The 15,480-nt window shown below is 31.0% G+C and overlaps 1 protein-coding gene across 5 annotated transcripts in view; it reads left to right on the top strand.

The window, feature by feature from the left end:
* LOC127725399 (synaptotagmin-7-like) overlaps nt 1-15,480 on the top strand; it is a 209,818-nt gene that overhangs the window by 42,968 nt on the left and 151,370 nt on the right. For all 5 annotated transcript variants that reach the window (XM_052232337.1, XM_052232334.1, XM_052232338.1 and 2 more), the window contains one exon: nt 4,464-4,728. In XM_052232337.1, coding sequence (XP_052088297.1) covers nt 4,464-4,728 — 265 coding nt within the window. The remainder of the gene's footprint in view (nt 1-4,463; nt 4,729-15,480) is intronic.

Genomic DNA, 15,480 nt, shown 5'->3' with positions numbered 1-15,480 from the left:
CATTTAAAATAATTATGATTTGTTGAATATTTTCTTTTTATTTAAATAAAATGAACCAATAAAATGATAGACATTTAAAAAGACAGTTCCTGGTTTCAATTAGAATATTAGCTTCAATTCATCCCTATGTTCAAATATAATTTTTAATGTATTTCCGTATTTTATTGTTACCTTAGAAATAAGTGGTAAGGGTAATCCAGTATTATGTAAAAGTTGGGCTTAATTCACTTTTAATTTGAATTATGCAAAACACATAACTTGTACTGTCAGCACATAGCTATTTAGGTAGGATATATAAAACAATAGATTATTGTTCTTGTTGATACTTTAAAAAGACAACAAATTGAACAATTATCTATTTATTTAAAATAATAGATTTTCTGTTTGAACTCAATGTTTTCAATCAATAAATGGATATTGTATAAGCCCTGTAACCATTTCATATTTGGTTTTTGCAGTAATTGACAGCATGCCCTCTTTTTTCCAGGTTAGGGTCTTTTTAATCAATAATAGATTAAAAACATATTCACATGGATTTTGAATAAATGTTTATGGCATATTTCATCAAAAGTAATAGTAAGTGTGTCGATCTATTTTAGATTTGTTGTAGGAATGTAGGATAATTAAATTAGGTAGATGACATTATTGAATGACAATATTTATAGATTCTTTGTACCATTTACAGCCACTTTTAGTATATTTAAATGTTTATTAAGTGCAATTATTTATAGATTACCTGATTCTGATGACTATATGTGCTGAAGTGATTTTCATAAATTAGCATATTTATATATGTATTATAAAATGATCATCTTTGAAGGTCAAGTTTTCCTAGTTATATTTTAACACATTATGGTGTTGAACATCTTTTTTGTCTTTTTCACAATTGGATAGATTTATTATGGTGATGTAAGTTACATTTATTTTTTATACACCCATTTACGGGATGTATTATGGTATACGGTTGTCCGTCTGTCCGTCCGTCTGTCATCAACATGTCTGACAATAACTCAAAAACACTTTAACCAATTTTCATGAAACTTTGATGAATTGTTTACATCTATTGACGTAAGCTACCTTTCCATTTTCATAAATTTTAGATTTTTCATATCTGAGTTATGGAATTTTATTCATTAAAATGGGGGAATTTTCCAGTTTTCTGACAATAACTGAAAAATGCTTTGAGCAACTATCATGGAACTTTGGTGACTGGTTTATATCTATTAATATAAGCTCCCTTTAGTTTTTTAACAAATTTCTGATATGACATTGAGAAGTTATGGAACTAAATTACTCCTGGAAAAAGTGACAGGCATATCATGTGCTCATGGCGCAGCTCTTTATTTATATATTAATTTAGGCTATATGAAGGTAATTTTTGGATTCAGATCCATTTTCTGCAGGAACACTGATCAAGTTTTGCTAGTACAAGTTATTGTAAATTGAGGGCACATGGGGTAATTGTTTTTTGCACTTTAAATGGTTCTATTGATTTCATAACAATTACTTATTTGTCTTCTTTGAGTAGCAGGATTCCTTTAGTTAAAGAATTCAATGAGACATCTAACACCCAACTATGGAATTCTCAAAATTCATTCAAATGTTACAAGTCGATGATCCTGTGACCTTGACAATGCCTTTGTTAATAACCTGTACTTTATGTTATTTGGAATAAATGTTTTAAGTCATTTATAAGGTCTTGCACATTGTTTAATCTTTAAAAATAGAAGGTGGCAAATTATAAAAAAGTAAGTCACAGTGGTCTACTTTTTCTACTTGATTGACCTGATATATATACTAAACCTAAGCATTGTGTCTGACTTTTTTGTCTAGATGTTACAACATTGTGATCAAGAAATGATTGATGACACCCCATTCTTTGCTTGAGATTTAACCATTATAAGCCACACTTTCATGATAATGTTATCAGGATCTGACTTCCCAAGGAGTAAAGCTGTAGATAAATCACATGATGCCATCAGATCAGTTAATTTTAATAGGAAAATATTAATAAATTCTCAAACATATGTGTTGTATTGGAAGATTGAGACTCTGGCAGGACCATTAAATGAATTTATGACACTGGTTTTGTTTTACAAATCAAACTCAGTGAACGACGCTTAAGTTTTAATCAATTATATTTAACATAAAATGTTTTTACAAAGGTATTGGGTACTGATGAAAAGTCTTGTTGCTTTTTGGGCAAAATTAATCCAGTTTGACTACTGCTGGGAGTCTCTGTAGTACTGTAAAGATTTCTATAAGTACAACTAACATGATACCAAAATATCATACTACATGCTCTATTTCCATACAAGTGAAAGTTGATCGATGATTATAAATTGAAGATTTGTACAGGCTTTGGAATTATGAATTTTTAAACTGTCTGAAGTTAATGGTTCATTTTATCACTTCCTATTGGTTCATTGGTCTCACAGGCATTTATAATAATTAGTTTTCTTCTAAATTTAAGAACTTGTTATTTTCAATGTTTGAGAGGACTGTCTGTATCACTTATGATTGTATTGGATAAATACAAACTGACTAAGTCATATTTTTATGCGCCCTCCATGGCGGAGGGTGCATTAAGTGTTACCCTTGTCCATCTGTACGTCCCAAAATTATTTTCTATTCTCTAACTTTAGTTTGCCTCAACCAAATGTTATGAAACTTATACACAATGATATGATTACCACAAAACACAGATCAAGAACAAATTCGGGTTGCGTCACTTTTACCATTCTTGAGTTATGTCCCTTTATAACGTTATATTCAAGCGGGGGCATCATCTGTATCCCAATGACACATTCCATTTATTTTAAAATACTATGGAACATAAAGATACATTGAGTCTAGTACTATATGAATAGCCAAGGTTTGGTACTCACACACCATACTAATATAATTAAATGCAGTTTAAAATTGATGGCAGTGAAATTGTACAAATGCACAGCAAATGCTCTCTCAGGGCTGTTGTAAAAATTTAACATGAATCAAGTAAGATTTATCCTACCATCAGAATTACAACAATTTGGCTGCCATGAAAAATTATACAAATATACAGAAAAGGCATAATTTGTTATTATTAGATTATCACCTGTGTAATTTGTGTTATATCCTTACAATGATAGCTCTGAACCCTTACATAATAGAGACCATCAGTTCAGAGACATTTGACCATCTGTTTACCTATATTTATACAGACAGATTTGTTCATGTTACATGTGTTATTGCAATTAATAAATATATATATATTACACTGAAAAGTGAACATTACAGTTTCTCTTACCTGTAGGTAACCATCAGGCCATTGATCTACATTTATATAATACTTATATAACTCAGGTCATCTTCATTAAGTTGGAGGTGGCCTCAAGGCCGAGTGGTCTTAGTAGTTCTTTTACTGTATCACTAGCCTGTCAACACCGAGGTTGCAACTCCAACCTTAATGACTAGGATTGTCAGTTTTCCTGCCTCAGTTTGGTGGTTCTCTCCGGCACTCCAGGCCTTCCTCCACCAATAAAAACTGACCCCCACAATATAGCCTATAGTTATAAAAGTGGCGTTTAACACCATCAATCAATCAATCATTAAGATGGAAAACATGTGATAATATTAATGTTTAAATGTAATATATGAAATGAACTCAGATGAGCCTGTAGTTCATTAGTTATCTGGGTAATTGTTTTGTTATAAATTAGGCCTTTAGTTTTCTGGTTTGAATTGTTTCACATTTTTCATATCAGGCCTTTTATAGCTGACTATACGGTATGGGTTTTTCTCATTTTTGAAGACTGTACTATTGCCTATAATTACTTCCATCCACTTCATGTGAACTCTGGTGGATAGTTGTCTCATTGGTAAGTTTATTATCATACCACATCTCCTTATTTTTATATAAGTTGTTTACTTCTTTGTCCTCAGTGGTCTTAATGGATAGTCATTGGCATTTATATTATCCCACCTCATTATTATGATATAAAAATGAACAAAAAGTGATCATTACAGTTAGTTATGATTCACAGACTCAGACTAATTAAAGACCATTGAATTGAGACAGAATCTATAGGAAAACACGGGAATTAACCACGTCTTTATAAGCAAGACACTGTGTACTTCTATGGTAATAATAAGGAATCTTATGAGAAACATATTATTAAACCTAGGGAATGCATGCAGTCATACTCTTATATATATATATATATTGATTGTAAGAAAATAAGTGATTAACTGTTGTCAAATCTGGTTATATAATTTCACTGAGGTGTCAGCAAGAAAAAAAAAACTGCTTTGGAAAACAAAGTAGAAAAGTTAATTTCAGGACAGATTACATTGGTAACAACATTGAATAGTTCTATAACCTTTGTTTTTCTTCCTTTCTTAATTACTTTCATCATGTTGTTGGATTTCTTGCTGGCTTATTTTTCTAGTGTGTGGTTTTAAAATGTGTCCTTTTTATTCAGACATGATGGATGACAGCATGCAGATAGTGCTAGCTGTTGTTAGTTCCATAGCTTCTGTATTCATCCTGCTGCTGGCTGTATTTGTGTGTGCCTGTTGCTGGCAAAAGAAACGTAGCAGTGATGAGGAACAAGTAGATAAACTGGTACAGAAGTATGCACCACAGGACACGGATACCAGGCAGCTTGGGAAGAGGTCATGGGAAGATAAGGATTCCACGGTGGGGTTTCAGTCTGGTTCCCCTATGTACAGAAGGAAAACTATCAAGTAAGTAGTATGAAACAACACAAATTAAAATAAAAACCAGTTATTCCTGATTATTACATTGGTTATAATGAAATACTGTCAATGACTGTGATTTCCAAGTGAAATAAACACTGATAATAAACATACAGCAATGGGTGTTGTCAAGTCATTGTCAATGACATTATTTCAAAACAAATTGTGATTGCATAGAATAAGATATCGTTCCTTGTAGTTATTCTTTCATTCTCATTTAAAAGCCCCTTAGGTCAATGTAATAAAAAGAATAACTAATCGAAGAATTTAAATATTGAAAATATTCAACTCATGATGAAACAAAACTGATAATTAACTCATTCTCTAAACCAAATTCTAAATTAAAGGGGCATTAGCTACAAGATATAAAAAAATTAAAACATTGATTTTTTTTGGTTCAATCTTTTATGAAAGTGAAATAGTGAAATAATAATTAGCTTTTAGCAGCCAGTTTGGTTCAATTTGATCAAAATCAGCTGAGAAACATCGCTGATGAATTATTCACTTGCAAGTGAATAATTCTACCTCATTGAATCCGTATTCATGTGACCTATTTAACCCCTTAGCTAGAGATAGATTATGCATGAACTAGGCGTGTACGTTCAGCTATCAAAAGAAAAGAATGTCAACATTGCAAGTGAAACATTAGGGTAAACCATTTGGTTGACTGATTCAATCCATAAACACTCATTCTCATACAGGTAAAACAATGATTAACATATTTGTTAGACCTATAATATGAAATCAAACAGACCTGGAAAAATCCAACTGCATGTGTTTGCTATCTATTTATATCTATATTTATGTTTATATGACTGTCGGCAGTCTTCGGTGGTCACCTTGATGTTTAATTAGATGGCATCTAGACTAAAATATACATGAAATGGGCCAGCCAGCTGAAGGATGCCTCCGGGTGTGGGAGTTTCTCGCTGCATTGAAGACCCATTGGTGGCCTTCGGCTGTTGTCTGCTATATAGTCGGGTTGTTGTCTCTTTGACACATTCCCCATTTCCATTCTCAATTTTATTTATACATATTATCAAGTCCATACATTGTTAATTGTTCATTTTAGACTTTTTTGTAAGTTGGATATACATTTTAGTAGGTTATAAATCTAATATGAGAATTTGAGTCAAATCGGTGAACATGAATTTGACAGCTAATGCCCCTTTAATGTGTTTTTCTGTCACTTGTTGAATATTTTTAGATGTCTGAATTCTTGGATTAGTTATTCAATGATTATTATAACACTGGTGGAGGAGCTGAAAGATTTCGTGAAAATAAGAGTTAATAGATTCTATAACAGATATGTAGGTTTACTATTTTTTACAACAGTATTTTCCTGTGTGGTTTGTATAGTTTTAGATGTGTTTTGGTTAATTTTGTTGTTGGATTGCTTTTTCATTGGTGTTTTAACCAACATCTACTGTTATTCATATTTAATGGAAGGTTTGAGTCCAGTATTTCTTAAAGAAAACTAATAACAATGGTTGGTATTAGAAAAGTTGTTTATTGGTATGGTCAGTTGTAAAAGAGATAGGAACAAGGATAGATAAAAGTTATCATTGATGACTGCGATGATTTAGGTGGTAATGGTCAGTATCTAATATTTACACATCACTTCAACCTATGTTACCATTATCATGATTATGATAGGGGTTGGAGACTTTATTCTGGTCAGAAGGAGAATGATGGGTGCCCTTGATAGAATAGGTCATGAACATACTGTAGGTCTGTGAGACACAGTCATCTTATTAAAAATTGGTCAGCTGTTGGAGACAGGAACAAAATAGTGCTAAATCTGATAGAACAAGCATCTATTAAAAAAACCTTAAATAAAATTTATTTAATGATTACAGCTGAATTATTCAAAGTTATTAGTGTTGCATTTAGTGTTCTTAAGTGATACAATTTCTATACGTATATATGTTACTCCTGTGGTTTTTCATTGTAATTCAAGAGTTATTTAAGAAATAGAATTCTTACTGAGTACCTATTATATAGCTTAAACATAATATTTATTCAGATTTTATTTACCAGATTAACACTTTTTTGGGAATTTAATGTTTCAAAACATTGAGGCTTTTGTTTAATTTTGAGATAAACTGATAGCTTCATCATGTTTTGTAAATAAATCTTCAAAACATGAGTTACTCAGAGTTTAAACTGTACAAATAAATCTACAAAACATGAGTTACTCAGAGTTTAAATTGTACAAATAAATCTACAAAACATGAGTTACTCAGAGTTTAAACTGTACAAATAAATCTACAAAACATGAGTTACTCAGAATTTAAACTGTACAAATAAATCTACAAAACATGAGTTACTCAGAGTTTAAATTGTACAAATAAATCTACAAAACATGAGTTACTCAGAGTTTAAATCTACAAAACATGAGTTACTCGGAGTTTAAATTGTACAAATAAATCTACAAAACATGAGTTACTCAGAGTTAAACTGTACAAATAAATCTATAAAACATGAGTTACTCAGAGTTTAAATCTACAAAACATGAGTTACTCAGAGTTTAAATTGTACAAATAAATCTACAAAACAGGAGTTACTCAGAGTTTGAATTGTACAAATAAATCTACAAAACAAGAGTTACTCAGAGTTTAAACTATAAAAATGCATAAGGTCAAAAATTTACTTGTTTATAGAAAATGGTTTTATGACTACACACTGCGGGCTCACCATGAATTTGTAAAATGGAAAAAATATATGGTTAACACTTAACACCAAACATTTTGGACAGTGCATGGGTCAACAAGAGAGAACATTTATTTGATCTGATATTGTTTGCATTGAGTAACAACAATTTAAGGTGAATGAAGTAAGAAATTACATATATCAGTTATCTTTACCAGAATAATAGTGCTAGTTTTTGCTCTTCATTATTCTGGTTTACATCTATCTGTCCATGTTTTTCTAGTCTGTCCTTCGATTCCATCCTATAAAATGTATGTCACATTTTCCCCAGGTACTAAAAGTCAGACCTTCCTGAAATTTGGTATTGAGCTTCATGAGATTGATGTTATACTCTTAAATGCATTATCCCACATCAATAACAATGGACTGTTTACAGAATACTTATATATCCTTAAATACAAATTTCTGAGTAACTTAACCCCAATCATGGATATCTATAGTTTTGATTCAACCTTCATGTGAGCATGCTATTCTGTGAAGTGTCTTTACATCTATCATATCAATATATATACTATTAAGAAAATGTTCATCTTCATACTATTTGATAAAAGGTGTGTTAGAAATGCTGGTTGAAGCTTTTAGCTGTTCAATAATTCACCAAAGAAGTCAATGAAAGGTACTGTTTATAGACGAGTGTATAGAATCCATAAGTTTCATGATAAATTTATCAAGATAGCTTGCTGAATCAGTTTACTTGATCATGTAATTAACTTTATAAAGGTAAATATCTGTTTTAATAACTTTGAACATGAAATAGTTAGGATGGCTGTGACAAAAATCTCTTATCAGGAAATATTGGCAGGTACAGACTTTATATAGTCAATAGTTGTAAATTGTATATCCTTTAATCACTGTGTTATATTCCAAATTAGAAAATGCAAGTGCAATGAAAACTTCCTAGGATAAATTATATATGACTGTTGATAAGGAAACAAGGACAGCTAACGCACTGATCAATTGTAAATGCATAATCTAAAATAAACAAATTACTAAATAAAGCAAAAAAATCCCATTTTTATATTTGTCTTGCAAATAAAGCATTTAGTTTTGATATGTTCATTGAAAACCTTATGTATAGGTGATAGACTTAAGGGAATCAGATGGTGTTTAATTTTATTTCGTGTATTTGAATAAACAAAAAATTTGTTTTGCTTTTAATGTAAACAAAGTAAATACTTCATTGTTATATTAAATGGAAAGTGGTGAAGTTAAAGCTAGTAACTTAAGCTGGTGAAAGTTTGAAATACAAGATGACATTAGATTTAATTTGTGTAAATATTGAAATATAATGGTTTTTTGTCACACTTGTGTTTTCATATAGAACATTTAAATATGAAAATGAAATATTGAATTTCTGATATTAGGGTACTCATTTGAACTTTTTAAAAACAGAATTTAATCATTGACAAAACTATCGATACTGGCTTGCATGATCTAGTTTGTATGTAGGTTTCTGTTCACATTGGTGATTTAGTGAAAAAGTTAAGAAAAACAAAAATAATTCTTCATTTGGGAATAAGATATTGAAAAGATTTCCTTTTGAACCCCTTCTGTTAACACCATACATGAAGGGTGTTTTAAAAGAAGTGTTGCCAAATTATTACAAAGACATTGCATTAATGGCTGCAAAATTTCTATTTAAAATTTGATCTAGTCAAAATACTTATTTGCACAATATACTGCAATTATGGGAGATAACCCTTGAAAATCTTGATACATGAAGGGTGTATTTATTTACAAACTCCTACGTCCATTTAAATCAGATTTTATGACAAATGAAGATTTTTCAAGTGTTTATATATACACATCTGTTATTGTTCAAATTTGTAAGGATATGGTTGAAGTTTGTTTTATCTATTAAGATTAAAGTAGGAATTATTAAGATTTTATTTACATTGAAATTTATCCTAAGAAGCATCAGTTCTTATATCAAATTATTAAAGTTAGGTGTTTTAATTGCTACAAGATTGGATACTAAAACAAATCTGTATCTGTATATGTATTTACAAATAATTGAACTTTCAAGTGAAATTTTAACCTGGGAGTTCCTCTTCACACATCAGGGTTGATCCTACTTTGATATCAAGTTAGCCTTTGTATAGAAACCAAAAAATGTTTTAGTAATAAACATGATATAAGGTTATAATATATTGCCATTAAAAAGTCATATGCTTTATGTACTTTACTAAGGTCTTAGGGTAAGTGGGATTAAGAAGTCAAGTTTAATAGGTATCAATGAATGGATTTTTGACTTCTTGTGAAATGGATAAAGAATTGATAGAAAGAAAACACATTAAAAATAGATTGTTGAGGTTCAGCAATGAGTTCAAAAGTGACTTTGAATTTATAAGTGAAAAATGTAGAAATGTGTATAAATAATTTTTAGTACTAATAATGCAATGAATTTGACTATAACAAACACAACTCCCTTTATCATTTTTGGTGAAAGATAGTTTTTTCTTGTCTTTTAACATTAACCCTGCATATACTGATACCCACAAGATGTCGAACATCCAAACTTTAATGACATTATAGATTGTCAAGATTTCAGACAACCTAAATGTAAATTGCAATCCCAAGTACAACTGTATATTAATCTGGAATAATCAAATAAATTAGATCTTTAAACTTCAGATTTACAAGAACCCACTTTATATAAATGGGTTAAAAAGGTGGTTGCTAGATAATTCGGAATCTTGATGAGATACATTTGTAGGTCAGTGACACAGATAATGTTGAAGAAGTGAAATATGCACACTTATTTTCTTGTTTGCTTGTGGAAATATTGGGGAAATAGTTTGACCATTTTAGAAAAAAATTGCGTGAATTCATGATATTTATTGTCTTACTTGGTCCAAAGGGTCATTGTGAGCTTTTGCACAATATCTGCATCAACTGTTTGTTGTTACTCATAAACTTTTGTCAGTTTGTTTTCGATCTGTGAGTTAGACTGTCCCTCTGGTATCTTTCTTCCCTCTTTTCAAATCTTCTAAAAACTACATTGATTGTTACAATCTTGCCATGCATCAGTTTAAGGGATCTGCTTTAATATGTGCCCAATATGACCCCATTGTTATACAGAAATGGCTGAATTTGCTCCAGAATGTCCAAAATTTTACTATAAAAAACTGAAAATCATGTAGTTGACCAATTGATCTCTAACTTTGGAGACAATGGTATATTGTTTCATCCCATTGAACAATAAATGTAAATGACCCAAACCCTCTCCTGATGATGCATGACCAAAATGTTACTTAAGCATTAAACTGGACGAAAACTAAAGTTATTCTGATAAAATTCTGAAGAATCTCAACTAACAAACGTTCAATATCAATAATAGATTTGTATTCCTCTTTAGAACTCATGACTCCATTCCCATTTATACTTGACTGTCATTGCAAGGACAGCACAATTTGACAGTCACACAAAAAAACCAAGTGAAAGACTATATATATAAAATTGAGAATGGAAATGGGGAATGTGTCAAAGAGACAACAACCCCACCAAATAACAGAAAACAGCCGAAGGCCACCAAAGGGTCTTCAAAACAGCGAGAAAATCCCGCACCCAGAGGCGGGCTTCAGTTGGCAAATAAATAAAAATGTGTACTAGTTCAGTGAAAATATAGTTGCTTTGAAAAAAAAGCTATACGGCACAAACCACATTTCAACATAGGTGCTTCTGTTTCTAAATTAGAAAGTTTGCCAAGATTATATAATTAGATTTGGAAAAAAAAAGCCACGAAGCACCATGAAATTGCTATCAAATTTTGCATAAATGATACATTTATTCCAATTGCTATCAAATTTTGCATAAATGATACATTTATTCCAATTGCTATTAACGTTTTGCATAAATGATACATTTATTCCAATTGTTATCAAATTTTGCATAAATGATACATTTATTCCAATTGCTATCAATGTTATGCATAAATGATACATTTATTCCAATTGCTATCAATGTTTTGCATAAATGATACATTTATTCCAATTGTTATCAAATTTTGCATAAATGATACATTTATTCCAATTGCTATCAAATTTTGCATAAATGATACATTTATTCCAATTGCTATCAACGTTTTGCATAAATGATACATTTATTCCAATTGCTATCAACGTTATGCATAAATGATATGTTTATTCCATTTGCTATCAAATTTTATCATCCTCTTACAGAATTGGTTCAAGTATGACAACCTCATTTAAATATTGCTGCCAAAATACTGTAAATTCAGAAATTATTGCGAAGTTTTTATTAATGTGAATTAATATGACTGCGTGAGTATCGCAATAATAAGAATTTGCATTCTGATATCTGATAGATGTATCTGTATGCAGCTTTTCCCGAAATGGGAATAACTTATCTCACATCCTTGTCCATTCTTAAAAAATGCCAATAATAAATGCACACAATAATTTCTGAATTTACAGTAGTAAATTTGACAAAAAAATAAATATAAATAAGCTGGAAAACTATGTGATTAGTACCAATTGCTTCCTAATAAAAATTATGGTCTCATTTTATTCCTGTCAGATGAAAAATTGGTCTCAATTCTGATCAGTTTTGAAATGCAATGAAAACAATTGTGAAAATCCAGTAGAGATGGAATAGGTTAAGTATCTAATACTTATATTTTCTGAAATTCTCAATAGAGTTATCCCCCTTTGTGCACACAGTGCTCATAAACCAGTGACATAGCAGCCTCTTTGTTTCCATTGATTTTTTAAAATAAATTAAATTAAGGAGAAAATAGCACAGAAGTAGTTGGTTATAATAATAGTTATATCTGGAAGTATGTGAGGATGCATTCCACAATAGTAAACATTGGTAAATTTAATTACAAATTATATGATTATCAATTACCAACGGATCAAATTAAACTCAGTCAAACAGTACCAGTTATATTAAGGTCATTTGGAATATTTTACTCTCAATGAATGTTTTAGTTAGTACAAAATTGATAACTGAGTTGTCAGGCGCACAGCTACGTTTATGTCAAAACCCCCGGGCATGCACATGAGTTTTGGAGAAAAAATATTTTAATCCAGCTATATTAAAAGAACTGGTTAAAAACATTTGAGCCGGGTAATGTTTTCTTCAAAGACTTGTAATTGAAGATAAAAGTGATGAAATTTACTTTTTAATAAAGTTGTATCATATTGTGAATTTGTTCACTTTCTGTCAAAGTCTGAGTCTACTGTGAATTCTACTCAGTTTACTCTTGTTTAAAGCAATTCATTATCTGCTGAGATACGATAAATGTCTTGCATTTTTGTGTTTCACCTTACCATCCATGAAAATTAATTATTTCAAGTGTCCTTTAACAAAATTTGGGCGTTGAAACATTGAAAGACATAACAGAATACAAAACACAACATAGAAAACTAAAGACAGAGCAATACGAACCCCACCAAAAACTGGGGGTGATCTCAGGTTTCTCTGGAAGGGTAGGCAGATCATGCTCCACATGTGGCACTCGTCCTGTTGCTCATTTAAGTACAAACTTGGTGATAATTCTAATTTTTTTGGTCACCCCCACCAGGAGGTCCTCTGCCCTCGACCCGATAGGGGGCCACAGACCCCTCGCCCAGTTTTGGGCGTACACTTACAAAAGGCTTAGCTACGCCACTGGTTGTATAAGTGATCTTTTTGCACCAGTGTAACAGTATTTGTATAGCCTTGCATCCTTTATTTATATTTCTCTTGGTTTATCATAAGTTATGACAGTCCATCTCCAGCAAAAGTCTATTATTCAGATAATTGCTGAGATTGCATTTACAGCATTGTCAGTTTAAATTAATTTCTGAGGTAGCAGCTTTAGACTGCAGTCAAATTTGTTGATTTACTTCTTTAGGAGGAAGAAAAACTATAAATCGATCAGTAATGGTATAACTTTTGTGCTATTCTGTTAATTCTGGTGCCATAAGGTCATGTGAATTGTTTGAGTATAATCACTGGTGGGAATTGAATAGTAATTCCATGTTACAATTATACAGGAAGACTAGATTTAGAAGGATAATTACATTTAAGGCTCTTTGTCCTTGTCAAAGTTTTCTTTGACCATTGGTCAAATTTTGTGACAGATTTTTTATAGTTACAACGTCAAAGAAAACTTTGATGGAATAGAATATCTTCCTATTATTCTTGAATCTTGGATGGACTTTGATGGGAATTAGCCAATCAAAAAACAATTAAGGAATGATGCACTGTTTTTGTTTACACAACAAAAACACATGGCAAAATTAGCAGGAAAAGTTTGACAAGTTCCATTAAGAGTGAAAGAAAATTGCTATAGTAGAAATAAAATGAAAGATGAATGTACTGAATTTATTGTGATTGGTTGTTCAACTTTATGAAACAGATTGAATGAGACTTTGTCCATTCATAAATAAGTCCTGAATTCGACCAGGTCCTTACTATTGAGTTCTTAAAATAGAGTGTTGAAGGTCTTCTTATTAGCCACCAGTTTCTTGTCTTGTCACTCAAGAACAGTTCCTAAATCACCTTCTCCAATTGATAATGCAGAGAAAAAAACCAGTGAAAATGTAATGCACTTATTCTGTTAGAATTATATTAGAGCCATGTCTCTCTTTTAAACAGTGAACTTCCACCTTTGATCTCTCACCTTTTCTTTGACCAATTTTTTGTTGAAAAACTTTGAAAGTAACAACAGGACTTTAGTCAATGAGACAGCAATCTAACCACACACATAAGACATCATGGTGGCGGACAAAGATTTCTGCTCTTTCAAATTAATTCAAGACAAAATTACTTCTGTTCACTCAAAATATCCTTCTTCGTTATATCTCTTCGTGACATCTCTTTTCAATCCTATGACATTTATATTACAGCATTAACCCATTCAAGTGTTAAACAATATTCTTGCAAATGATCAATTCTTTTTCAATATTTGATTAAAAGCTGTTGATGAATTGTCAGGCATAGAACATAAATTTATTCATTTGGAAAAGTAACCTGAATCAAAGTGTTTCACTTGAGGAGTATTGATTTCAGTTAATAGAGAGTTATCATGTACTTTTATTATCTCCCCTTCCCCAATAGTTACAGAAGGGAATCTTTGTGTACCTTTGGGCCATTGGTGACATTTGCAGCAGCAACAATTGTCAAAGATTTTAATTAAGTTACACCGAGAGACATTTTTGTCTGTATCAAAAGTAATCTGAAATAGGATGTAAAACATCTATAAACTAATACCAATACCGTCAAACATCTATAAACTAATACCAATACCGTCAAACATCTATAAACTAATACCAATACCGTCAAACATCTATAAACTAATACCAATACCGTCAAACATCTATAAACTAATACCTATACTGTCAAACATCTATAAACTAATACCAATACCGTCAAACATCTATAAACTAAAACCAATACCGTCAAACATCTATAAACTAATACCAATACCGTCAAACATCTATAAACTAATACCAATACCGTCAAACATCTATAAACTAATACCAATACCGTCAAACATCTATAAACTAATACCAATACCGTCAAACATCTATAAACTAATACCAATATCGTCAAACATCTATAAACTAATACCAATACTGTCAAACATCTATAAACTAATACCAATACCGTCAAACATCTATAAACTAATACCAATACCGTCAAGTACTGAGTAACAGAACACTATACAAGTTTAGGTAAAGTTTCCTTTCTTGTATCAAAGGGTTTCTAACCAGGACAGTGTAACCTACATATTATAGTCTCTGATTCTTCTGATGAAATTGTTATAACAATAATTATGAGTTCATCTTAGGCTTTTACTATCAGGAAAATTATTAACGTTTTAGATATGATAAATGGTAAACCATTAAAACCATTATCTTTTGGCTGTTTCTGTGGCTTAACTAAGACTGTTATTGATTCAGTAAATGTCCTGGAAATGTCAAGGGTGCTTGGTAATACTCTCGTTCAGTTTTCATTGGTTTAAAGTACCAAATGTTGTGACACTTACAGGGAAGCACAATTATTTGTAAAAGATGT

Source organism: Mytilus californianus, unplaced genomic scaffold (genome assembly GCF_021869535.1).
Source record: "Mytilus californianus isolate M0D057914Y unplaced genomic scaffold, xbMytCali1.0.p SCAF_15, whole genome shotgun sequence".
NCBI lineage: Eukaryota > Metazoa > Mollusca > Bivalvia > Mytilida > Mytilidae > Mytilus > Mytilus californianus.
This window is presented reverse-complemented; position numbering and strand designations above follow the sequence as displayed.